Raw genomic sequence first — 27,442 nt, forward strand, 5'->3', positions numbered from 1 at the left:
GGTCTTGTCCAGTAATTCTAACCTCCGTCTTTGAGCAATAATAATAATAATAATAATTTTGTTACTCATGAAGTATTTGCTACATGCCAGCACTGGGATGGTTACAAGTTAATCAGGTTGGATGTGGTCCCTGTCCTACATGGGGCTCACATGGGGACTGGAGTTTAATCCCCATTTTACAGATGGGGTAACCGAGGCCGAAGGTCCATACAGCAGACAGACATGAAGCAGAGCTGGAATTAGAACCCAGGTCCTCTGATTCCCAGGCCCAAGGTCTTTCCACTAGGCCACTGTGCTTCTCCAAGTAAACGAAAAACTTGATTCTGAGCTTGCGATTTATTATATAGTATGTTTGCTTTTGTTCTCTGTCTCCCCCTTTTAGACTGGGAGCCCACTGTTGGGTAGGGACTGTCTCTATATGTTGCCAATTTGTACTTCCCAAGCGCTTAGTACAGTGCTCTGCACATAGTAAGCGCTCAATAAATACGATTGATGATGATGATTATTATCAGCACTAATAATAATAATCATAATGGTATTTGTTAAGCGCTTACTTTGTGCCAGGCCCTGGACTAAGCGCTGGGGTGGAGACGAGCCAGTCAAGTTGGACACAGTCCCGGTCCCGCAGAGGGCTCCCAGTCTTAATCCTCACTGTACCTTGTTCTCGCCTGTCCCGCCGTCGACCCCCGGCCCACGTCATCCCCCGGGCCTGGAATGCCCTCCCTCTGCCCCTCCGCCAAGCTAGCTCTCTTCTTCCCTTCAAGGCCCTACTGAGAGCTCACCTCCTCCAGGAGGCCTTCCCAGACTGAGCCCCTTCCTTCCTCTCCCCCTCGTCCCCCTCTCCATCCCCCCGTCTTACCTCCTTCCCTTCCCCACAGCACCTGTATATATGTATATATGGTTGTACATATTTATTACTCTATTTATTTATTTATTTATTTATTTTACTTGTACATTTCTATCCTATTTATTTTATTTTGTTGGTATGTTTGGTTCTGTTCTCTGTCTCCCCCCTTTTAGACTGTGAGCCCACTGGTGGGTAGGGACTGTCTCTATGTGTTGCCAATTTGTACTTCCCAAGCGCTTAGTACAGTGCTCTGCACATAGTAAGCGCTCAATAAATATGATTGATTGATTGATTGATTGATTAATCCCCATTTTACAGATGAGGTAACTGAGGCACAGGAAAGTAAAGTGAGTTGACCAACGTCACAGAGCAGACAAGCGGACAGAGCAGCGCGGCTCAGTGGAAAGAGCCCGGGCTTTGGAGTCAGGGGTCATGGGTTCCAATCCTAGCTCTGCCAATTGTCAGCTGGGTGACTTTTAAGCAAGTCACCTCACTTCTCTGTGCCTCAGTTCCCTCATCTGTAAAATGGGGATTAAGACTGGGAGCCCCGCCGTGGGACAACCTGATCACCTTGTAACCGCCCCAGTGCTTAGAACAGCGCTTTGCACATAGTAAGCGCTTAATAAATGCCATCGTTAAGTACCAGAGTCTGGATTTGAACCCACGACCTCTGACTCGCAGGCCGGTGCTCTTTCCACTAGGCCGCTTTGCTTCCGCGTCGAGGTGTGGGTGTCGAGACCCTCCGACGGCCCGAAGGGAATGATACCAACTTTCGCTGGGCGACGCGACCGAACCCATGGCGCGGCTGGAGTCGGAAGGGGAGCCAGCCTCACCCTCCCGAAACGCCTGCTCATCTCAGCACCAGCTGGCAGAACGGAGCGGTGGGCGAAGCCGGGCGGCCCCACTCCCCCGAGAAGCAGCGTGGCTCGGTGGAGAGAGCCCGGGCTGTGGAGTTGGGGGTCATGGGTTCGAATCCCGGCTCTGCCAATTGTCAGCTGTGCGACTTTGGGCAAGTCACTTCACTTCTCTGGGCCTCAGTGGAAAATGGGGATCAATACCGTGAGCCCCCTGTGGGACAACCTGATCCCCTTGTAACCTCCCCAGCGCTTAGAACGGTGCTTTGCATGTAGCAAGTGCTTAATAAATGCCATTGTTATTATTATTATTCCCTCATTCATTCATTCAATCGTATTTATTGAGCGCTTACTGTGTGCAGAGCACTGTACTAAGCGCTTGGGAAATACAAGCTGGCAACATCTAGAGACGGTCCCTACCCAACAGTGGGCTCACAGTCTAAAAACAGGCCTGGTTTGGCCAGACCCTTGCAGGCCCTCTGCCACTCGACGCCCCGGGGGGTTGAGCAAGAAGGACGAACCTGAGCTTGATAATAATAATAAAATAATAATTATGGTATTTGTTAAGTGCTCACTATATGCCAAGCACTGTTCTAAGTGCTGAGGGGGATACAAGAAGCAGCGTGGCTCAATGGAAAGAGAACGGCCTTGGGAGTCACAGGTCATGGGTTCAAATCCCGGCTCCGCCAATTGTCAGCTGGGTGACTTCGGGCTAGTCACTTAACTTCTCTGGGCCTCACTTACCTCATCTGGAAAATGGGGGTTAAGACTGTGAGCCCCCCGTGGGACAACCTGACCACCTTGGAACCTCCCCAGCGCTTAGAACAGTGCTTGGCACATAGTAAGCGCTTAATAAATGCCACCATTACTATTACAAGCTCATCAGGTTGTCCCACATGGGACTCACAGTCTTCATCCCCATTTTCCAGATGAAGGAACTGAGGCCCAGAGAAGCGAAGGGGCTTGCCCAAAGTCACCCAGCGGACAATTGTCAGCTGGGTGACTTTGGGCAAGTCACTAAACTTCTCTAGGCCTCACTTACTTCATCTGGAAAATGGGGATTAAGACTGTGAGCCCCCCGTGGGACAACCTGATCACGTTGGAACCTCCCCAGCGCTTAGAACAGTGCTTGGCACATAGTAGCACTTAATAAATGCCACCATTATTATCTTCTAGACTGTGAGCCCGCTGTTGGGTAGGGACCATCTCTATATGTTGCCAACTTGTACTTCCCAAGTGCTTAGTACAGTGCTCTGGACACAGTAAGCGCTCAATAAATACGATTGAATGAATGAATTAATTAAGTGGCGGAGCCGGGATTAATAATAATAATGGCATTTACTAAGCACTTACTATGTGCAAAGCACTGTTCTAAGTGCTGGGGAGGTTCCAAGGTGATCAGGTTGTCCTGTGGGGGGCTCACAGTCTTCATCCCCATTTTCCAGATGAGGGAACTGAGGCTCAGAGAAGTGAAGTGACTTGCCCAAAGTCACACAGCTGACAGTTGGTGAAGCCGGGATTTAAACCCATGACCTCTGACTCCAAAGCCCGGGCTCTTTCCACTGAGCCATGCTGCTGCTCGTCGGTGTAAGCAGGGGACGTGTCTGCTGTTGTAGTGCATTCTTAGAACGGTGTTTTGCGCGCAGTAGGTGCTCAATAAATACGGTTAATAATAATAAAAATAAAATAAAAATAAATAATGGCATTTACTAAGCGCAAAACACTGTTCTAAGGGCTGAGGAGGTAACAAGGTGATCAGGTTGCCCCACAGGGGGCTCACAGTCTTCATCCCCATTTTACAGATAAGGTAACTGAGGTGCAGAGAAGTGAAGTGACTTAACCAAAGTCACACAGCCGACAAGTGGCAGAGTCAGGATTTGAACCCATGACCTCTGGACTCCAAAGCCCGGGCTCTTTCCACGGAGCCACGCTGCCGCTTGTCATAAGTGGGGGACGTGTCTGCTGTTATAGTGTATTCTTAAAACGGTGCTTTGCGCGCAGTAGGCACTCAATAAATACGGTTAATGATAATAAAAATAAAATAAAAATAAATAATGGCATTTACTAAGCGCAAAGCACTGTTCTAAGGGCTGAGGAGGCAATGAGATGATCAGGTTGCCCCATAGTCTTAATCCCCATTTTACAGGTGAGGTAACTGAGGCGCAGAGAAGTGAAGTAATTTAGCCAAAGTCACACAGCTGATAAGTGGCAGAGACGGGATTTGAACCCATGACCTCTGGACTCCAAAGCCCAGGCTCTTTCCACTGAGCCACGCTGCCGCTCATTGGTGTAAGAAGGGGACGTGTCTGCTGTTATAGTGTATTCTTAAAACGGTGCTTTACGCACAGCAGGCGCTCAATAAATACGGTTAATAAGAATAAAAATAAAATAAAAATAAATAATGGCATTCAGTAAGCGCTTACTAAGTGCAAAGCACTGTTCTAAGCGCTGGGGAGGTAACAGGGTGATCAGGTTGTCCCACAGGGGGCTCACAGTCTTAATCAGTGCTTTGCACATAATAAGCGCTTACCAAATACCATCATCATTAATCCCCATTCTCCAGATGAGGTAACTGAGGCGCAGAGAAGTGACTTGCCCAAAGTCACCCAGCCGACAAGTGGCAGAGGCAGAATTTGAACCCATGACCTTTAGACTCCAAAGCCCGGGTTTTTTCCACTGAGCCACGCTGCCGCTCGTCGGTATAAGGAGGGGATGTGTCTGCTGTTATAGTGTATTCTTAAACGGTGCTTTGCACGCAGTAGGCGCTCAATAAATAGGGTTAATAAGAATAAAAATAAAATAAAAATAAATAATGGCATTCACTAAGCGCTTACTATGTGCAAAGCACTGTTCTAAGGGCTGAGGAGGTAATAAGGTGATCAGGTTGCCCCACAGGGGGCTCACAGTCTTAATCAGTGCTTTGCACATAGTAAGCGCTTACCAAATACCATCATCATTAATCCCCATTTTACAGATGAGGTAACTGAGGCGCAGGGAAGTGAAGTGACTTGCCCAAAGTCACCCAGCCGACAAGTGGCAGAGCCAGGATTTGAACCCATGACCTCTAGACTCCAAAGGCTGGGCTCTTTCCACGGAGCCACGCTGCCGGTGTAAGCAGGGGACGTGTCTGCTGTTATAGTGTATTCTTAAAACGGTGCTTTGCGCACAGTAGGCGCTCAATAGATACGGTTAATGATAATAAAAATAAAATAAAAATAAATAATGGCATTCATTAAGCGCTTACTATGTGCAAAGCACTGTTCTAAGTGCTGGGGAGGTAACAAGGTGAGCAGGTTGCCCCACAGTCTTATTCAGTGCTTTGCACATAATAAGCGCTTACCAACTACCATCATCATTAATCCCCATTCTCCAGATGAGGTAACTGAGGCGCAGAGAAGTGACTTGCCCAAAGTCACCCAGCCGATAAGTGGCAGAGCCGGGATTTGAACCCATGACCTCTAGACTCCACAGGCCGGGCTCTTTCCACGGAGCCACGCTGCCGCTGTAAGCAGGGGACGTGTCTGCTGTTATAGCGGATTCTTAAAACGGTGCTTTGCGCGCAGTAGGCGCTCAATAAATACAGTTAATGATAATAAAAATAACATAAAAATAAATAATGGCATTTACTAAGCGCTTACTATGTGCAAAGCACTGTTCTAAGGGCTGAGGAAGCAACAAGATGATCAGGTTGCCCCACAGTCTTAATCCCCATTTTACAGATGAGGTAACTGAGGCGCAGGGAAGTGAAGTGACTTGCCCAAAGTCACCCAGCCGACAAGTGGCGGAGCCGGGATTTGAACCCGTGACCTCTGGACTCCAAAGGCCGGGCTCTTTCCACGGAGCCACGCTGCCGGTGTAAGCAGGGGACGTGTCTGCTGTTACAGTGTATTTTTAAAACGGTGCTTTGCGCACCGTAGGCGCTCAATAAATACGGTTAATAAGAATAAAAATAAAACAAAAATAAATAATGGCATTCATTAAGCGCTTACTATGTGCAAAGCACTGTTCTAAGGGCTGGGGAGGTAACAAGGTGATCAGGTTGTCCCACAGGGGGGCTCACAGTCTTAATCCGTGCTTTGCACATAGCAAGCGCTTACCAAATACCATCATCATTAATCCCCATTCTCCAGATGAGGTAACTGAGGCGCAGAGAAGTGACTTGCCCAAAGTCACCCAGCCGACAAGTGGCAGAGCCAGGATTTGAACCCATGACCTCTAGACTCCAAAGGCTGGGCTCTTTCCACGGAGCCACGCTGCCGGTGTAAGCAGGGGACGTGTCTGCTGTTATAGTGTATTCTTAAAACGGTGCTTTGCGCACAGTAGGCGCTCAATAAATACAGTTAATGATAATAAAAATAACATAAAAATAAATAATGGCATTTACTAAGCACTTACTATGTGCAAAGCACTGTTCTAAGGGCTGAGGAAGCAACAAGATGATCAGGTTGCCCCACAGTCTTAATCCCCATTTTACAGATGAGGTAACTGAGGCGCAGGGAAGTGAAGTGACTTGCCCAAAGTCACCCAGCCGACAAGTGGCGGAGCCGGGATTTGAACCCATGACCTCTAGACTCCAAAGGCCGGGCTCTTTCCACGGAGCCACGCTGCCGGTGTAAGCAGGGGACGTGTCTGCTGTTATAGCGGATTCTTAAAACGGTGCTTTGCGCGCAGTAGGCGCTCAATAAATACAGTTAATGATAATAAAAATAACATAAAAATAAATAATGGCATTTACTAAGCACTTACTATGTGCAAAGCACTGTTCTAAGGGCTGAGGAAGCAACAAGATGATCAGCTTGCCCCACAGTCTTAATCCCCATTTTACAGATGAGGTAACTGAGGCGCAGGGAAGTGAAGTGACTTGCCCAAAGTCACCCAGCCGACAAGTGGCGGAGCCGGGATTTGAACCCATGACCTCTAGACTCCAAAGGCCGGGCTCTTTCCACGGAGCCCCGCTGCCGCTGTAAGCAGGGGACGTGTCTGCTGTTACAGTGTATTCTTAAAACGGTGCTTTGCGCGCAGTAGGCGCTCAATAAATACAGTTAATGATAATAAAAATAACATAAAAATAAATAATGGCATTTACTAAGCGCTTACTATGTGCAAAGCACTGTTCTAAGCGCTGGGGAGGTAACAAGGTGATCAGGTTGTCCCACAGGGGGCTCACAGTCTTAATCAGTGCTTTACACATAGTAAGCACTTAACAAATACCAAATATCATCATTAATCCCCATTTTACAGATGAGGTAACTGAGGCGCAGAGAAGTGACTTGCCCAAAGTCACCCAGCCGACAAGTGGCAGAGCCGGGATTTGAACCCATGACCTCTAGACTCCAAAGGCCGGGCTCTTTCCACGGAGCCACGCTGCCGGTGTAAGCAGGGGACATGTCTGCTGTTATAGTGTATTCTTAAAACGGTGCTTTGCGCGCAGTAGGCGCTCAATAAATACAGTTAATGATAATAAAAATAACATAAAAATAAATAATGGCATTTACTAAGCGCTTACTATGTGCAAAGCACTGTTCTAAGCGCTGGGGAGGTAACAAGGTGATCAGGTTGTCCCACAGGGGGCTCACAGTCTTAATCAGTGCTTTACACATAGTAAGCACTTAACAAATACCAAATATCATCATTAATCCCCATTTTACAGATGAGGTAACTGAGGCACAAAGAAGTGACTTGCCCAAAGTCACCCAGCCGACAAGTGGCGGAGCCGGGATTTGAACCCATGACCTCTAGACTCCAAAGGCCGGGCTCTTTCCACGGAGCCCCGCTGCCGCTGTAAGCAGGGGACGTGTCTGCTGTTATAGCGGATTCTTAAAACGGTGCTTTGCGCGCAGTAGGCGCTCAATAAATACAGTTAATGATAATAAAAATAACATAAAAATAAATAATGGCATTTACTAAGCGCTTACTATGTGCAAAGCACTGTTCTAAGGGCTGAGGAAGCAACAAGATGATCAGGTTGCCCCACAGTCTTAATCCCCATTTTACAGATGAGGTAACTGAGGCGCAGGGAAGTGAAGTGACTTGCCCAAAGTCACCCAGCCGACAAGTGGCGGAGCCGGGATTTGAACCCATGACCTCTAGACTCCAAAGGCCGGGCTCTTTCCACGGAGCCCCGCTGCCGCTGTAAGCAGGGGACGTGTCTGCTGTTATAGTGTATTCTTAAAACGGTGCTTGCGCGCAGTAGGCGCTCAGTAAATACGGTTAACGGTAATAAAACAGTAAATACGGTAACTAATCCCAGCCCCCCCCACTTCCCGCGGTGCTGGTCCCGAAGCCCCGCCCCCCCGGGCCGGCAGGGGGCGGGGCCCCGGCAGCCGCCCGGCCGTGGGCGAGCGGGAGGGTCACGTGGCCCCCGAGCCCCGGCCATGGAAGGCGCGGCCGGGCCGGCCCCGTCGGAGCCGCTGCCGGCCGCCGTGCGAGCGAAGATCGAACGCAATCGGCAGAGGGCGCTGTTGCTGCGGCAGGCCCGCCTGGCCTCCCGGCCCTACCCCGCGGCCGCCGGGGACGGAGGTTTGGTTTGTGGGGTGGGGGGTGTTGTGTACGTGGTGCTGTCCGGGTTTGTGGCCCTGCCCTCCACACACACACACACACACACACACACACCATCATCATCAATCGTATTTATTGAGCGCTTACTATGTGCAGAGCACTGTACTAAGCGCTTGGGAAGTACAAATTGGCAACACATAGAGACACACACACACACGCACGCACCGAGGGGCCCTACCCTGCAGCCGCCGCGGACGGAGGTGGGTTTGTGGGTGTTGTGTACGTGGTGCTGTCCGTGTTTGTGTACACACACACACACACACACACACACACACACACACACAACGAGCCCCCCCCCCCATCCTTGAGAATCCCCGGCTCGGCGGGGTCGCTTTGCCACGGGCCTCGCCGTTGCGTAACAAGTGTTTCGCTCCCGGCCTTCCCACATTCATTCATTCATGCAAGCAATCCTATTTAAGATGATGATCATCATCATCATCAATCGTATTTATTGAGCGCTTACTGTGTGCAGAGCACTGTACTAAGCGCTTGGGAAGTACAAACTGGCAACATATAGAGACGGTCCCTACCCAGCAGTGGGCTCACAGTCTAAAAAGGGGAGACAGAGAACAAAACCAAACATACTAACAAAATAAAATAAATAGAATCATCATCATCAATCGTATTTATTGAGCGCTTACTATGTGCAGAGCACTGGACTAAGCGCTTGGGAAGTACAAATTGGCAACATATAGAGACAGTCCCTACCCAACAGTGGGCTCACAGTCTAAAAGGGGGAGACGGAGAACAAAACCAAACATGCTAACAAAATAAAATAAATAGAATCATCATCATCATCATCATCAATCGTATTTATTGAGCGCTTACTGTGTGCGGAGCACTGGAGTAAGCGCTTGGGAAGTACAAACTGGCAACATATAGAGACGGTCCCTACCCAACAGTGGGCTCACAGTCTAAAAGGGGGAGACAGAGAACAAAACCAAACATGCTAACAAAATAAAATAAATAGAATCATCATCATCATCAGTCGTATTTATTGAGCGCTTACTGTGTGCAGAGCACTGGACTAAGCGCTTGGGAAGTACAAACTGGCAACATATAGAGACGGTCCTTACCCAGCAGTGGGCTCACAGTCTAAAGGGGGGAGACGGAGAACAAAACCAAACTTGCTAACAAAATAAAATAAATAGAATCATCATCATCATCATCATCATCAATCGTATTTATTGAGCGCTTACTGTGTGCGGAGCACTGTACTAAGCGCTTGGGAAGTACAAATTTGCAACATCATCATCATCAAACGTATTTATTGAGCGCTTACTATGTGCAGAGCACTGGGCTAAGCGCTTGGGAAGTACAAGTTGGCAACATATAGAGACGGTCCCTACCCAGCAGCGGGCTCACAGTCTAAAAGGGGGAGACAGAGAACAAAACCAAACATGCTAACAAAATAAAATAAATAGAATCGTCATCATCATCAATCGTATTTATTGAGCGCTTACTGTGTGCGGAGCACTGGAGTAAGCGCTTGGGAAGTACAAACTGGCAACATATAGAGACGGTCCCTACCCAACAGTGGGCTCACAGTCTAAAAGGGGGAGACAGAGAACAAAACCAAACATACTAACAAAATAAAATAAGTAGAATAGATATGTACAAGTAGAATAAATAAATAAATAGAGTAATATGTAGAAACATATATACAGGTGCTGTGGGGAAGGGAAGGAGGTAAGATGGGGGGGATGGAGAGGGGGACGAGGGGGAGAGGAAGGAAGGGGCTCAGTCTGGGAAGGCCTCCTGGAGGAGGTGAGCTCTCAGCAGGGCCTTGAAGGGAGGAATTAAGCGCTTACTCTGTGCCAAGCACTGTTCTAAGCGCTGGGGAGGTTACAAGGTGATCAGGTTGGCCCACGGGGGGCTCACAGTCTTCAACCCCGTTTTACAGATGAGGGAACTGAGGCATAGAGAAGTGAAGTAACTTGGCCAAAGTCACACAGCGACAGTTGGCGGAGCCGGGATTTGCACCCATGACCTCTGACTCCAGAGCTCATGCTCTTTCCCCTGAGCCCCGCTGCTTCTCTGTTTATTTATTGAGCGCTTACTGTGTGCAGAGCACTGGACTAAGCGCTTGGGAAGGACAAGTTGGCAACATAGAGAGACGGTCCCCACCCGACAGTGGGCTCACAGTCTAGAGGACAGGATCAGGGTTAATAGACCCTTCTAAACTGTGAGCCCACTGTTGGGTAGGGACCGTCTCTATATGTTGCCAACTTGGACTTCCCAAGCGCTTAGTACAGGCTCTGCACACAGTAAGCGCTCAATAAATACGATTGAATGAATGAATGAATCCCGGCTCCGCCACCAGTCTGCTGTGTGACCTTGGGCAAGTCACTTCACCTCTCTGGGCCTCAGTTCCCTCATCTGGAAGATGGGGATGGAGACTGGGAGCCCCGCGTGGGACAACCTGATCACCTCGTAACCTCCCCAGCGCTTAGAACAGTGCTTTGCACATAGTAAGCGCTTAAAAATGCCATCATTATTATTATTATTATTATTATTTGGAGTCAGGTCATGGGTTCGAATCCTGCCCCGCCGCAAGTCTGCTGTGTAACCTTGGGCAAGTCGCTTAACTTCTCTGAGCCTCAGTTACCTCATCTGGAAAATGGGGATTAAGATTGTGAGCCCCACGTGGGACAACCTGATCACCCTGTATCCTCTCCAGCGCTTAGTACAGTGCTTTGCACATAGTAAGCACTTAACAAATGCCATTATTATTATTATTATCCGGGGATTTCGTCCGGCCATTATGTTCCCCCGGATGGCCCGCCTGCCAGAGGCGGGGCTTCCCGGACTGGCGCCCGAATTCATTCATTCATTCATTCATTCATTCATTCATTCATTCATTCATTCATCCATTCATTCATCCATTCATTCATTCATTTTTATTGAGCGCTTACTGTGTGCAGAGCACTGGACTAAGCGCTTGGGAAGTCCAAGTTGGCAACATCTAGAGACGGTCCCTACCCAACAGCGGGCTCACAGTCTAGAAGGGGGTATTTGTTAAGCGCTCACTATGTGCCAAGCACTGTACTAAGCGCTGGGGTGGATACAGGCAAATCGGGTTGGACGTAGGGGCTCACAGTGCGTTACGAAAATTAGGCCTTTTCTGTAACCCCTGTGCTGCGCCTGGTCGTACTGCGCTACTTTTTCTGTGGGTCTCACATTTGATTATTTCATTTGAAAACTCAGTTGAAGCCGTGCTAAACCCCTGATGATGCATAAAATCTGAAAAAGAGGAAACTCCGCAGTTTGAGTAAATAATAATAATGATGATGATGATGATGGTGTTTGTTAAGCGCTTACTATGCCCCAGGCACTGTCCTAAGCGCTGAGGTGGATACAAGCAAATCGAGTTGGACACAGCCTCAATCCCCATTTTCCACATGAAGCCCAGAGAATAATAATAATAATAATGGCATTTATTAAGCTCTTACTATGTGCAAAGCACTGTTCTAAGCACTGGGGAGGGTACAGGGAGTCCCACGGGGGGCTCACAGTCTTAATCCCCAGTTTACAGATGAGGGAACTGAGGCACAGAGAAGTGAAGTGACTTGCCCAAAGTCACACAGCTGACAATTATCAGGGCCGGGATTCGAACCCATGACCCCTGACTCCAAAGCCCGTGCTCTTTCCATCATCATCATCAGCAGCAATCGTATTTATTGAGCGCTTACTATGTGCAGAGCACTGTACTAAGCGCTGGGGAGGTTACAAGGTGATTGGGTTGTCCCACGGGGGGCCCACAGTCTTCATCCCCATTTTACAGATGCGGTAACTGAGGCACAGAAATGTCAAGTGACTTGCCCAAGGTCACACAGCAGACAAGTGGCCGAACCGGGATTAGAACGCCCTATCCACCGAGCCATGCTGCTTTTCTGATCATATCCACCCACGTTACATTTCTGAGGGTTTTGTGTATTAATAATAATAATAATAATAATAATAGCATTTGTTAAGCACTTAATATGTGACAACCACTGCTAGATTTAAGACAATCAGGTCAGACACAGCTCCTGTCGCCCATGAGGGTCACAGTCAAAATAGGAGGGAGAACAGGGATTTAATCCCCCTCTTACAGATCAGGAAACTGAGGCACTGAGAAGTCAAGGGAGTTACCTAAAGTAACACCGCAGGCGAGTGGCAGAGGCAGGATTTGAACCCTCATCTTCTGACTCCAAGGTTCACGCTCGTTCCACTAGGCCAAATTGCTTTTCCATTAAACAGTGCATTGCATTAAGCATACATTGTTGTTGGTTGATATTTGTGATATTGTTTAGATTTTTAAAAGTGTGAGTCCTTTGAAGGCCATGGACTGTGTTTAATTCCCACCTGTGTTACTTTTTTGAATGCTCGGTACAGTGCTTTGCTCACAGTATGTGCTTAATAACTACTACCACTACTCCAGCTCTACCGTAGAGAAAGCTTTGAAATAAAAAAAGTGTGTGCGCCAGCCTTTTGCGGTATTGAATTTGAAGGTGGCAAAATAGCTGCAGTCGAAAATCTTGCTCCCTTGGTACATCAGCTACTTTCCCTTCTTTAATTTATCTTTTTACAGGCCTCCCTACCAAGGCACCAACAAAGATCGTCGATACCGGAGGAGGATTCATTTTAGAAGAGGAGGAAGAAGAGGAACACAAAATTGGAAAAGTGGTGCACCAGCCAGGTAAAGCGTTTTTCAGAAAATGAGCATCCGATTATTTCTAGGTACACTAGTGAACTGTTTCATAGTTTAACGTTGTCATAGAATCTCATGGTGTAAAAACATGCCCTGTGTTTTTCTGGCAAAGTTAGTAACCAAGGTTTGGGACCGTGAGTGAGTGAGTGTTGAATATATCTGTGGATGTATTCTTGGCAAAAATGGTGGCTTATTTATGATTTTTGATATATTTTGAAACTGTCCCCGATGCTTTAGAATAGTTAAAAGAAAATCATTGATCTAAAGTACTTTGGAAAAATAAAGCTTAAACTTGGCTAAATCAGTTAAACATGAAGGGAATGAGCCAAGGGCCCTAGGTAGTGGAATATGTTACCGTTCTTTGTTAATATAAATCACTCAGTGATTTATATTATATATTATATATATTTATATTATATTATATTTATATATAAACATACATACAAATATATATTATTATATTATAAATATATTATATTTATATCATCATTTATTATTATTATATATTATTATTATATTTATATATATTATATGTGTTATATATTATTTATATATATTATATATTATATTTATATATTTATATATTTATTAGTTATTTATTATATATTATATATTTATTATTTATTTATGGTATATATTTATATATAATATATATTCATATATATTATATATTATATATATATATATATAAGGTAGTTTTTACTACCTTAGAAGACACTCCGCTCAGAAACCGTCAGTGATTACCAATTTCCCTCCACATCAAGTAAAAACTCCTGATCACTAACTTCCAGGCCCTCCTTCAGCTCTCCTTTACATATCTGCTCCCTTCACCCACAACTCACCAGGCCACCTTCCACTCTCCTCCCAATCCCACCTTCTCCCCGTCCTTTGTCCTTGTCTTCCTTTCCCTTGCTCTTCCCATCCCCTCCTCTTTCAAATACACTGGATCCCATCTCTCCCCAGCTTCAAAACCTGGAAATTCCACCTCCTCCAGGTGGCTTTCCCCAATTCATTTCCTTCTCCCCAGATCCTATCATCCCAACAGCCACTTCACTGCATATGTATTCCCAGCCCCCAGATGCAGTAATTTATATCTCTACTCTTTGGACCTGGATTTATTCACTTATCCATCTTTCCATTCTCTTGTTATATCCGGTTGTAGTTCTGTTTTTCCTCCTAACTGGAAAGACTGTTGTGTTTGCCTTCCCTGTTAGATTGTCAATTCTTTGAAGACAAGGATCCTGTCTTTGTATGTATATTGTACTCTCCCTTAGTACAGTACTCTGCACCCTGAAAAGGCCACGTCAGTGTGCTCACATAAAGGCTGTTCCCTTTTATGTTGCCATGTTAATTTTTTTTTTCAGTTCCTAGTGCTGTGTTCACTTTAGCCTCCTTGTCTCCCAATGTTAACAGAGCTTCTGCTCCAGTAGAGCTGCTCCTTTACCTAAAGACAATGTGCCATGCTGGTTTCTCTGTGGCAAGAGACTCCTGGCTTTCAGTTGCAATGTATGCAGTAGGTGCTCAGTACAAAGTGTTGGTTGATGATCTCCCCCGCACCCCCCCAAATGTAGGAACGCTGCTTCTGGACACCCTACTTTGCACAGAGGAGAGTTTAGCTAACTTGCCCCCACCCCAGTATCTTCCCCATGGCTAGAGGGGAGAAGACTGAGTTAATCACAGTAGCCTGTGTTTTTCCCATTAGAGGAGCTATCTGGAGCTTTGCTGCTGGATGGGGGAAAATTGTATTCTGCAACTAGCTCCTTCCAAGGTCATGGAAGTCCTTGAAGGCTGCCCAGTTCAGTTACATAATAATAATAATAATGATGATGATGGTGGTGGTGGTATTTGTTAAGCGCTTACTATGTCAGACACTGTACTAAGTGCTGGGGTAGATACGAGGTAATTGGGTTGGACACAGTCCCTGTTCCCCATAGGGCTCACAGTCTTAATCCCCATTTTCCAGATGAGGTAACGGAGGCAAAGAGAAGTAAAGTGACTTGCCCAAGGTCACACAGCAAGCACATGGCAGAGCTGAGATTAGAACCCAGCTCCTGATTTCCAGGCCTGTGCTCTATCCACTATCATGCTGCTTCTTGTGCAGCGCCAAACTAGAGCAGCACTGTCCCCATGCAAAGCGGGGCAAATTAATCCCTCTTTTGTCTGCTTTAGGGCATGTAAGGATGGTCATAGTGCTTCCTATGCCCCTCCTACCTACCAGGTAAGAATTAGGTTTTAATTTTGTGAATGCCTCCCTTGGTAAATTTAATCATCCTAGAGAAAAAGACACTATCTTTGAGTGATCTTTAATCAGTCCGTAAATCAGTCAATCATTTGTATTTATTCAGCTCTTACTGTGTGCAGAGCACTCTCCTAAGCGTTTGGGAGAGTACAGTATAGCAGGGTTGGTAGGCAGGTTGCCTGCCGACAACAAGTTTAGAGTCTAGAGGGGAAGACGAACTTTAATATAAATGAATAAATTACAGATATTGTACATCAGTGCTGTGGGGCTGAGGTAAGGGTGACTAAGAGGTGCAAATCCAAGTGCAAGGGCAATTCATTCATTCAATGGTATTTATTGAGTGCTTACTGTGTGCAGAGCACTTGGGGAGTACAGTGCAGAAGGGAGTGGGAGTAGAGGAAATGAGGACCTAATCGGGGAAGGCCTCTTGGAGGAGATGTGCCTTCAGTAAGGCTTTGAAGGAGGGGAAAGTGATAATCTGTCGAATATGAAGTGGGAGGGTATTCCAGGCCAGAGGCAGGACATGAGCGAGAAGTTGGCGGTGAGATAGAAAAGATTGAGGTAGAACGAGTAGGTTGGCATTAGAGGAGTGAAGTGGTTGGGTTGGGGTGTAGTAGGAGAGTGATGAAGTGAGGTAGGAGGAGGCAAGGTGATTGAGTGCTTTAAAACCAATGGTAGGGAGTTTCTGTTTGATGCGGAGGTGGATGGGAAACCACTGGAGGTGCTTGAGGAGTGGGGAAATACGGACTGAACATTTTTGTAGAAAAATGATCAGGGAGCAGAGTGAAGTGTGGACTGGAATGGGGAGAAACAAGAGGCAGGGGGGTGAGTAATCAAGGCAGGATAGGATAAGTGCTAGCAGTTTGGATGGAGAGGACAGGGCAGATTTTAGCGATGTTGTGAAGGTTGAACCGACCGGATTTGCTGACAGATTGAATATGTGGTTTGAATGAGATGAGTCAAGAATAATGCCGTGGTTACGGGCTTGTGAGACAGGGAGGATGGTGGTGCTGTCCCCAGCAACGGGAAAGTTGGGAATTAGGGTTTGGGTGGGAAGATGAGGAGTTCCGTTTTGGACACGTTAAGGTTCAGGTGTCGGGGGGACAGTCAAGTAGAGGTGTCCTGAAGGCAGGAGGAAATGCAAGACTGCAGAGAGGGAGAGATCAGGGCTGGAGATGTAGATTTGGGGATCATCCCCGGAGAGGTTGTAGTTGAAGTCATGGGTGCGAATGAGTTCTCCAAGGGAGTGGGTGTAGATTGAGAATAGAAGGGGACCCAGAACTGAACTCTGAGGGACTCCCAAAGTTAGGGGGTGGGAGGCAGAGGAGGAGCACACGAAAGAGACTGAGAATGAGCGGGCAGAGAGAGAGGAGGAGAACCAGGAGAGGACTGTGTCAGTGAAGCCGAGGTTGGAAAATGTTTCCAGGAGAAGGGGTGGTCAACAGTGTCGAAGGCAGCTGAGAAGTCAAGGAGGATTAGGATGGAGTAGAGGCCTTTGGATTTAATAATAATAATAATGGTGGCATTTATTAAGCACTTACTATGTGCAAAGCACTGTTCTAAGCAGTGGGGAGCTTACAAGGTGATCGGGTTGTCCCACGGGGGGCTCACAGTCTTAATCCCCATTTTCCAGATGAGGTAACTGAGGCCCAGAGAAGTTAAGTGACTTGCCCAAGGTCACACAGCTGACAGTTGGTGGAGCCGGGATTTGAACCCTCTGACTCCAAAGCCCATGCTCTTTCCACTGAGCCACACTGCTTCTCTGCGTGATTGGGCAAGAAGAAGATCAGTTGTGATCCTGAGAGGGCAATTTCTGTGGAGTGAAGGGAGCGGAAGCCAGTTTGGAGGGGGTCAAGGAGAGAATTGGAGGAGAGGAACTGGAGAGAGCAGGTGTAGACAACTTGGAGCAGTTTGGAGAGGAATGGAGGTGGGAGATGGGGAGGTAACTGGAGGGATCCGTGGGGTCTAGGGAGGGTTCTTTTAGGATGGGGAGATATAAGCATGCTTGAAAACAGTGGGAGAAAAAGCCATTGGAGAGTGAACAGTTGAAGATGGCAGTCAGGGAGGGAAGAAAGAAGGGGGCAAGTTCTTTGATAAGGTGCAGGGGTTTGGAGTTGGAGGTGAGGGTGAAGGGGATGGATTTTGACAGAATAATAATAATAATGACGGCATTTATTAAGCGCTTACTATGTGCAAAGCACTGTTCTAAGCGCTGGGGAGTTTACAAGGTGATCGGGTTGTCCCACGGGGGGCTCACAGTCTTAATCCCCATTTTACAGATGAGGTAACTGAGGCCCAGAGAAGTGAAGTGACTTGCCCAAGGTCACAGAGCTGACAATTGGCAGAGCCGGGATTTGAACCCATGACCTCTGACTCCAAAACCCGGGCCCTTTCCGCCGAGCCACGCGGTGATCTCTTGAGATCCTGCTGGGAAAGATGGGAGAGTTGAAGAAGGGGCAGGAGGAGGGTGGGACTGGAGAGGAGCAGGGGAGATTTTAGGGAGATCGTGGCCGAAGGTTTCAATTTTTTCAATAAAGGAGGTGGCCGGGTCATTAGGGGCAAGAGTCTTTTAGACTGTGAGCCCACTCTTTTAGACTGTGAGCCCACTGTTGGGTAGGGACTGTCTCTATATGTTGCCAATTTGTACTTCCCAAGCGCTTAGTACAGTGCTCTGCACATAGTAAGCGCTCAATAAATACGATTGATGATGATGATGAAGAGATGGGGGATCCAGGAGGTCAGGGCGTTTGAAGAAGGAGTTCAGTGTCTGAAACAACTGTCAAGGGCGTTGGGCCTGAGTCAATAAGGATGGAGAAATAATTTTGCTGGGCAGAGGAGAGGGCAGAATTAAAGCACTTCTTGCACTTTTATGTACTTATTCATGTATATCCACCCTCAGCACTTGTGAATATATGCGTATTTGATATTTCTATATCTGTTATCTCCATTCTTCGTAGGCACAGAACGTGCTTTGTACTTCCCAAGCACTCTTTACAATGCATTGCACTAGACAGGTGCTCAGTAAATATCATATTACCACTCTCTACAGTTCTCACTGTGTCTGATTCATTCATTCATTCAATCGTATTTATTGAGCGCTTACTGTGTGCAGAGCACTGTACTGAGCGCTTGGGAAGTACAAGTTGGCAACATATAGAGACGGTCCCTACCCAACAGTGGGCTCACAGTCTAGAAGGGGGAGACAGAGAACAAAACAAAACATATTAACAAAATAAAATAAATAGAATAAATATGTACAAATGAAATAGAGTAATAAATGCGTACAAACATATATACATATATACAGGTGCTGTGGGGAGGGGAAGGAGGTAAGGCGGGGGGGATAGGATGGGGAGAGGAAGGAGGGGGCTCAGTCTGGGAAGGCCTCCTGGAGGAGGTGAGCTCTCAGTAGGGCTTTGAAGGGAGGAAGAGAGCTAGCTTGGCGGATGTGCGGAGGGAGGGCATTCCAGGCCAGGGGGAGGACGTGGGCCGGGACAGGCGAGAACGAGGCACGGTGAGGAGATTAGCAGCAGAAGAGCGGAGGGCGCGGGCTGGGCTGGAGAAGGAGAGAAGGGAGGTGAGGTAGGAGGGGGCGAGGTGATGGACAGCCTTGAAGCCCAGGGTGAGGAGTTTCTGCCTGATGCGTAGGTTGATTGGTAGCCACTGGAGATTTTTGAGGATGCGCATGCACATGCACAACTCTCTTCATTCAGTTGTATTCATTCATTCATTCATTCAATCATATTTATTGAGTGCTTACTTTGTGCAGAGCACTGTACCAAGTGCTTGGGAAGTACAAATCAGCAACATGTAGAGACGGTCCCTACCCAAGAGCGGGCTCACAGTCTAGAAGGGGGAGACAGATAACAAAACAAAACAAGTATTGAGTGCTTACCGTGTGCAAAGCACTGTACTAAGCTCTCGTGAGGGTATAGTACAACAACAGACACATATATTACAAATATATACCTATGTGCTCTGGGGGTGGGAGGGAGGATGACTGAAGGAAGCAAGTGAAGCAGTGTGGCTCAGTGGAAAGAGCACGGGCTTTGGAGTCAGAGGTCATGGGTTCGAATCCCGGCTCCACCACGTCTGCTGTGTGACCTTGGGCAAGTCACTTAACTTCTCTGAGCCTCAGTTACCTCATCCGTAAAATGGGGATTGAGACTGTGAGCCCCACGTGGGACAACTTGATCACCTTGTATCCCCCCAGCGCTTAGAACAGTGCTCTGCACATAGTAAGTGCTTAACATATGCCATCATTATTCTTCTTCTTCTTATTATTATTAAGTTGGGGCGAACGCACAAGGGTTCATGTTTGGTTTGTTCTCTGTCTCCCCCTTTTAGACTGTGAGCCCACTGTTGGGTAGGGACTGTCTCTATATGTTGCCAATTTGTACTTCCCAAGCGCTTAGTACAGTGCTCTGCACATAGTAAGCGCTCAGTAAATACAATTGATGATGATGATGATGATGGGAGAAGAGGGCTTCTGAAACCATGTCGTATTTTAGCCAAACAAGCTCCCATTGTCAGAAGAATGTGCCCTAAATCTGCTGTCACGTTCTAGCCAAAAATGCATAGTAAAAGCATGCATTATGACAGAATTGAGGGCATGTCATTGTTTGAAATTTTCATGGGAATATCTCCTCACCATTTTATTTCAGATTTGTTCTCCATAGGATATATTTGGTACTCAGAAATTTTTTGAAGAGACTCACAGACAGTTGTTTTAAAACAATACTGAATTTTCTTTTACCTTCAAACTTACTTTATGAAAGATTAAAGAACTCCATGTGGAAGATTCATTTAGATTAGATTTGGGGGTGAAAATCTGTCCGCAGATGTAATTCCTGTAATCCGAATTAGGCAGACTTTGAACAAGCTAACGTTAATACAGAGGAAAGGTACTCTGCTGAATACTTGAAGGTGTCAAAAGCACAGTTCACTATTTAGTCTTTCACTGTGACCTGGGGTCATTTAGAGGGACAGCCACAATAATTCATTCAGGGTATCAGAAATCAGTAGTTTTAATTTTATTATTATTATTATTATCATCGTTCTGCTTAATTTTAGAAAATATTTTGGGAGCTAACTGCACAAGATCACCGACTCAGATCTCCTGAAAATTTTGCTTAAGTAACACGGTGCCAGAATTGGTCGACCTAGGGGCATGTTAATGGCTTTTACCACCCTTGGCCCCATTGCTGCTTCAGCCTCAGTCATTTTTTTCCCCTCGGGTTTGGGAATACTGTCTTCTGTTGAGGGGGAGAGATGTGAGAATCCTGTATCCTGTCTGAGTTAGGGAAAAATGGAGAGGGAGGTGGAGCGGTTCATTTTCATGGAACGGATTCCCCTGCCCCCGCTCTTGCTCTCCTCTCTTCGATAATAGTTTAAAAGTCTTTTTGGTTTGGTTTGTCTTCTTAAATGGTATGTGTGAAGCGCTTACAATGTGCCAGGCACTGTACGGAGCACTGGAGTAGGTCCAAGCGCTTAGTACAGTGCTCTGCACACAGTAAGCGCTCAATAAATACGACTGAATAGAAGTTAATCAGGTTGGACATAGTCTCTTTGTCAGCGTGGCTCAGTGGAAAGAGCACGGGCTTTGGAGTCGGAGGTCGTGGGTTCAAATCCCAGCTCCGCCAAGTGTCAGCTGTGTGCCTAAGAGCAAGTCACTTAACTTCTCTGTGCCTCAGTTACCTCATCTGTAAAATGGGGATTATGACTGTGAGCCCCCCCGTGGGACAACCTGATCACCTTGTAACCTCCCCAGTGCTTAGAACAGTGCTTTGCACATAGTAAGCACTTACTAAATGCCATTATTATTGTCCCTCATGGGGATCACAGTCTTAATCCCCATTTTTACAGATGAGGGAACTGGGGTCCAGAGAAGTTGAGTGACTTGCCCAAGATCACACAGCAGACTAGTGGTGGAGCCAGGATCAGAACTCAGGTCCTTCTGATTCTTAAGCCCATGCGCTATCCACTAGGCCACGCTGCCTCACTAAAGTTAATAAAAGATTATCGTTCCAATATAAAGTTTTAATGCTACATTAATTCTTAAAAAGAACAGTTTGTAGCCTGGTAGCACAATTATTTAAAATGTCACCCTCTTTTTATTAGGGCCTGTTCTGGAATGTGACTATATTATTTGTGAAGAATGTGGAAAAGAATTTATGGATTCTTACCTCATCAACAACTTCGATTTGTCAACATGTGATAATTGCAGGTACTATCAATTAATAGCATTTATTGAGTGCTTTCTCTGTGCAGAACACTGTACTGAATGCTTGGGAGAGCACAACAGAGTTGGTAAATATGATCCCTTAAGGAGCTTACAATCTCAGTCTCCTTAGCAGGCTCCTCCTCCCCTTCTCATCCCCTTACTGTAGGGTTCCTCAAGGGTCAGTTCTTGGACCCCTTCTGTTCTCCATCTGTGCTCACTCACTTGGTGAACTCATTCGCTCCCACGGCTTCAACTGTCATCTCTATGCAGCTGACGCCCAAATCTACATCTCCTCCCCGTCCTCTCTCCCTCCCTCCAGGCTCCTCCTGCCTTCAGGACATCTCCACCTGGATGTCCGCCCACCACCTAAAACTCAATGAGTCCAAGACTGAGCTCCTTATCTTCCCTCCCGAACCCTGTCCTCTCCCTGACTTTCCCGTCACTGTGGACGGCACTGCCATCCTTCCCGTCTCACAAGCCCGCAGCCTTGGTGTCATCCTTGACTCCGCTCTCTCATTCACCCCACGTATCCAATCTGTCACCGAAACCTGCCGGTCTCCCCTTCACAACATCGCCAAGATCCGCCCTTTCCTCTCCATCCGAACCGCTACCTTGCTGGTTCGATCTCTCATCCTATCCCGACTGGATTACTGCCTCAGCCTCCTTTCTGGTCTCCCATCCTCCTGTCTCTCCCCGCTTCAGTCTGTACTTCACTCTGGTGCCCGGATTATCTTTGTACAGAAACACTCTGGGCATGTCACTCCCCTCCTCAAAAATCTCCAGTGGTTGCTCGTCAACCTTCGCATGAAGCAAAAACTCCTCACTATTGGTTTCAAAGGTCTCCATCACCTTGCTCCCTCCTACCTCACCTCCCTTCTCTCCTTCTACAGCCCAGCAAGCACACTCCTTTCTGCTAACCTCCTCACTGTGCCTCGTTCTCGCCTGTCCCGCCATTGACCCCTGGCCCACGTCCTACCTCTGGCCTGGAATGCCCTCCCTCCACACATCTGCCAAACCAGCTCTCTTCCCCCCTTCAAAACTCACCTCCTCCAGGAGGCCTTCCCAGACTGAGCCCCCCCTTATCCTCTGCTCCTCCTCCCCTCCCCATCACCCCCACTTCCTCCCTCTGCCCTACCCCCTTCCCCTCCCCACAGCACTTGTGTATACTTGTACATATTTATTACTCTATTATTTTATTAATGGTGTGTATATATCTATAATTCTGTGTATCTATTTTGATGGTACTGACACCTGTCTACTTGTTTTGTTGTCTGTCTCCCCCTTCTAGACTGTGAGCCTGTTGTTGGGTAGGGACCGTCTCTATCTGTTACCGAATTGTACTTTCCAAGCGCTCTGCACACAGTAAGCGCTCAATAAATACGATGGATGAATTAATCTAATGGGACAGACACTAAAATGAATTACAGTCAGTGGAAACAGCTAACTATAAAGATATGTACACAAGTGCTGTGGGGAGATGCAGCGGGGTGAATACCCAGGTGCTTAGAGGGTAAGCTGTACAGGAGAAAATAGGGTGGGGAGATAAGAGATTAGTCAGGGAAGGCATCCTGGAGGAGATGTGATTTTGGTAGGGGTTGAAGATGGGGAGAGTGGTGGTCTGTTGGATATGAAAGGGGAAGGGAGTTCCAGGCAGGAAGGAGGGCATGATGGAGCAGTCGTTGGTGCGAGGAAGGCACGGGGAAGAGGTTAGTATTATAAGAGCGAAGTGGGCTGGGTTGTAGTGGGATAGGAGTGAGTGCAAGTGAGCTGATTGAGTCCCTTTAAAGATGAAGGTGAGGACTTTCTGTTTGATGCAGAGATGGAAGGGCAACTGTTGGAGGTTTTTGAGAAGTGAGGAGATGTGGACTGAAGAGTTGTTTTTTTTTAGAAAAACAATCCAGGCAGCAGAATGAAATAAGGACCAGAGTTGGGAGAATCAGGAGGCAGGGAGGTCAGCAAGTAGGCTGATGCAGTAATCAAGGCAGGATATGGAAAGTGCTTGGATCGGTGAAGTAGCAGTTTGGATGGAGAGGAAGGGGCGAATTCTAGATTCTAAGTTTGCAACAACTGTGGAGAAGAGAATGTTCCATTTTGTCAGATAAAGAAATATCCTCGGAACTTCTTTTATTTATATCCTTAAATGTTCAGAACATTTGTAAAGGTTTACATTTACAAGCATTTGTAAAATTACAAACATTTACAAGGTTCGTAAACCTTGTATTTTTGACATTTCTGAATCCAGAGTATCTTTTGATCATTTTTATTTTGAAGCTACCAGATTGCCCGTGTTCCCATTTTTATCAATAACTTCAGTGGAAATATTTTTGACATTAAGATAATCTTTTAAATATTGCGTATTTCAGCAGAAAACCGACTGTCAATTGTCTAGTGGTCAAAAATAGTTCGAGTGTAAAGAAATCAGTAATAAGAGCAATTCAGCAGTATAGTGAAGTTTTATCAATAATCAATTGTATTTATTGAGCGCTGTGTGCAGAGCACTGTAATGAGCACTTGGGAAAGTACAACAGAGTTGGTAGACATTCCCTGGCCACAGTGAGCTTACAGTCTAAAGGGGGAGACGGACAGTAATATTAAATAAATTAAGGATATGTATATAAGTGCTGAGGGTCTGAGGGAGGGAGAACAGGGAGAAAATCAGCACGACGCAGAAGGGAGGGGGAAAAAAGGAAATGAGGGCTTAGCCAGGGAAGGCATCTTGAAGGAGATGTGCCTTCAATAAGGCTTTGAAGGTGGGGAGAATAATTGCCTGTCGGATATGAAGAGGGAGGGCGTTCCAGGCCAGAGGCAGGATGGGGGAGAGGTCAGAGGCAAAATAGATGAGGTAGAGGTACAGTGAGTAGGTTGGCATTAGAGGAGCGAAGTATTCGGGCTGGGTTGTAGTAGGAGAGCAGCAAGATCATGGTGATTGAGTGCCTTGAAGTTGATGGTAAGGAGTTTCTGTTTGATGCGGAGGTGGATGGGCAACCATTGGAGGTTCTTGAGGAGTAGGGAAACATGGACTGAGTGTTTCTGTAGAAAAGTGGTCCAGGCAGCAGAGTGAAGTATGGACTGGAGTGGGGCGAGACAGGAGGCAGGGAGACCAGCAAGAAGGCTGATACAGTAATCAAGGCAGGATAGGATGAGTGGTTGGATTAATATGGTAGTAGTTTGGTTGGTTGGAGCGATGTTGTGAAGGCTGAACTGACAGGATTTAGGGATAGATTACGTGAGTTGAATGAGCATGTGAGAAGGGTCAAGGATAACACCAACGTTATGGATTTGTGAAACAGGAAGGATGGTGGTGCTGTCCACAGTGAAGGGAAAACCAAGGGGACGACAGGTTTGGGTGGGAAGATGAGGAGTTCTGTTTCGGACATGTTAAGTTTGAGGTGTCGGCGGGCCATCCAAGTAGAGGCCCCACACAGAACTCAGATTGTTGTTTTCTGCTGTAACTGGTTCTGCCATCCAATTGGCATTGCATTGGTAGCGTTCTACATTTAGAATTTAGAAATGGAGACGGACTAGTTCTGACATCATTCGCTGTTCGATGCTCTTTTTCATAAAGTGGATTTCGCTGATCTGTTTCAGAGATGCTGATGGTAAACACAAGCTTATAACCAAAACAGATGCCAAACAACAGTACCTCTTGAAAGATTGTGATCTGGAAAAGAGAGAGCCTGTTCTCAAATTTATTTTGAAGAAAAATCCTCATCATGCCCATTCGGGTGACATGAAACTTTACTTAAAGCTACAGGTATTGAAGGATTTCATGCCCAGTATTTTTTTAAAGTGTGTGGACCAATTTTGATGGTAGAGCTACTTACCTGCCACAAGTCACTGTTTATCATGTTCATTATTTATTAAATTCATAAATTGTATACTATAGATAAAAATTAAAATGTGGCTTAAATTTAATGCAGCATAACATGTTCCGTATCCCACAAAATTGAATGACCTTTTTCATTTCTTCTGGGGCCTTATCCTAAATCCTGAAAAATGAGGTAAAAGTAAAACCAACTTATCCATCTGGGGAGTCAGTACAACAATAATGATGGCATTTGTTAAGCGCTTACTATGTGCAAAGCACTGTTCTAAGCGCTGGGGGGGATACAAGGTGATCAGGTTGTCCCACGTGGGGCTCCCAGTCTTAATCCCCATTTTACAGATGAGGGAACTGAGGCCCAGGAAATTGAGTGATTTGCCCAAGCAGCGTGGCTCAGTGGAAAGAGCCCGGGCTTTGGAGTCAGAGGTCATGGGTTCAAATGCCGGCTCCACCAACTGTCAGCTGTGTGACTTTGGGCAAGTCACTTCACTTCTCTGGGCCTCGGTTACCTCATCTGGAAAATGGGGATTAAGACTGTGAGCCCCCCCTGGGACAACCTGATCACCTTGTAACCTCCCCAGCGCTTAGAACAGTGCCTTGCGCATAGTAAGCGCTTAACAAATACCATCATCAAGGTCACACAGCAGACAAGTGGTGGAGTCAGGATTAGAACCCATGACCTTCTGACTCCCAAGCCTGTGCTGTCCACTACACCATGCTGCCGAATACAATATTGTTGTATTGATAATCCCCCAAGCGCTTAGTACAGCACTGTGCCCACAGTAAGTGCTCAGTAAATACAACTGAATGAATTAAGACCATATTAGCTAAATAAATCATCCCTTTGCTGACCTGATAGGCTTGTGTGTGGGAGGCCTAGAGGAAACATTGTAATGCCTGCTTGCCCCATTTCTAAATGGAGCACTTTTCTTGCAATAGCAGAGAGAAAAAACGCTCATTTGGATTGTTACTTGTAGGTCGTAAAGCGGTCTCTTGAAGTTTGGGGTAGTGAAGAAGCACTCGAAGAAGCAAAGGAAAGCAGAAGAGATAATAGAGAGAAAATGAAACAGAAGAAATTTGATAAAAAAGTAAAAGGTAAGTATCTGCAACTTCGATCTTACAAATCCTTGGTTTATATGGCATTAAACTGAATAGTTATAATATAGTGACTTTTCAATCATATTTATTGCACGCTTTCTGTGTGCAAAGCACCGTACTAAGTGCTTGACTCTTCTACCGCACTCCAAAACTTGCCTTTCTGTGATGAGGTAGCTAGTGTTTTACAACTTTTAATTGTAATTAATAAACTTTGAGAGACTGAGAAATCTCCTTTCATGGCTGTACAATTAAATCTTGGTGAGGGGAGGGACAGGTGTGCTGGCTAGAGAGTGGCTAACACGTTTCTAATTTTCGTTTTTTCCCAGATCTGCGCCGGGCTATAAGGAGCAGTGTATGGAAGAAAGATACAGGTGCCCATGAACATGAGTATGGAGCAGAAGAGAGTGTCGACGAGGACACGTTCAGAAAGACCTGTACGACTTGTGGCCACGAGTTAACCTATGAGAAAATGTAACAACTTATTGTTTTTAAATCGGGCAGTTTGAAATATTTTGTATTTAGATAAAGACTAGAATTTTAGGGGTTGGGGGTGACATAGAATTGAAACTTTACTTCAGTAGCTTAGAACTGCGTTCACGTTCATGCCAAAAGTGTAGGTGCCATTGTTAAACACATCTCTGCTGCATATCAAAATTAAAATATTGATCCAGAACCACTACAGTACTTCTTGTAAATAGGCTACAAATTAATAACTGTTTATGTAGAAACTATCAGTGGTATTCTACTTAGACCTGTTTGAAAACACCAAGATACAAAAACCTCTTTTGACTGTCATACAACTTCATTATCTCTTAGCGAACTGGTCCTAAAAGTAGAAGTATGTATACGATAGGGTTGATCGTTGTCTTTTATTTTGGCTTGAGAACTACAGGGCTTTCAGACATGATAAAAATCTCCTTCAGCATTATTCTAGTGGGCATATATCATCATCATCAATCGTATTTATTGAGCGCTTACTGTGTGCAGAGCACTGTACTAAGCGCTTGGGAAGTACAAATTGGCAACATATAGAGACAGTCCCTACCCAACAGTGGGCTCACAGTCTAAAAGGGGGAGACAGAGAACAAAACCAAACATACTAACAAA

At 46.2% G+C, this 27,442-nt stretch overlaps 1 protein-coding gene across 1 annotated transcript; it reads left to right on the top strand.

Annotated features, from left to right (window-relative positions):
* Positions 1-8,057: 8,057 nt before the first annotated feature.
* On the top strand, positions 8,058-27,008 carry XPA (XPA, DNA damage recognition and repair factor). Its single transcript, XM_038769779.1, has 6 exons — positions 8,058-8,220; positions 12,833-12,940; positions 21,312-21,417; positions 25,003-25,168; positions 26,215-26,332; positions 26,662-27,008. Exons 1-6 carry the CDS (start codon positions 8,076-8,078, stop codon positions 26,808-26,810), a joined length of 792 nt encoding a protein of 263 aa, XP_038625707.1. The 5' UTR covers positions 8,058-8,075; the 3' UTR covers positions 26,811-27,008.
* The last annotated feature ends 434 nt before the right edge of the window (positions 27,009-27,442 follow it).

The sequence above is a fragment of the Tachyglossus aculeatus genome, chromosome X4, assembly GCF_015852505.1.
Source record: "Tachyglossus aculeatus isolate mTacAcu1 chromosome X4, mTacAcu1.pri, whole genome shotgun sequence".
Classification (NCBI taxonomy): domain Eukaryota; kingdom Metazoa; phylum Chordata; class Mammalia; order Monotremata; family Tachyglossidae; genus Tachyglossus; species Tachyglossus aculeatus.

Coding starts and splice junctions, on each gene's coding strand:
- XPA (XM_038769779.1), top strand. CDS start 8,076: ATGGAAGGCGCGGCCGGGCCGGCCCCGTCGGAGCCGCTGCCGGCCGCC. Junction 8,221..12,832: donor CGCGGCCGCCGGGGACGGAG/GTTTGGTTTGTG, acceptor ATCTTTTTACAG/GCCTCCCTACCAAGGCACCA. Junction 12,941..21,311: donor AAAAGTGGTGCACCAGCCAG/GTAAAGCGTTTT, acceptor TCTTTTTATTAG/GGCCTGTTCTGGAATGTGAC.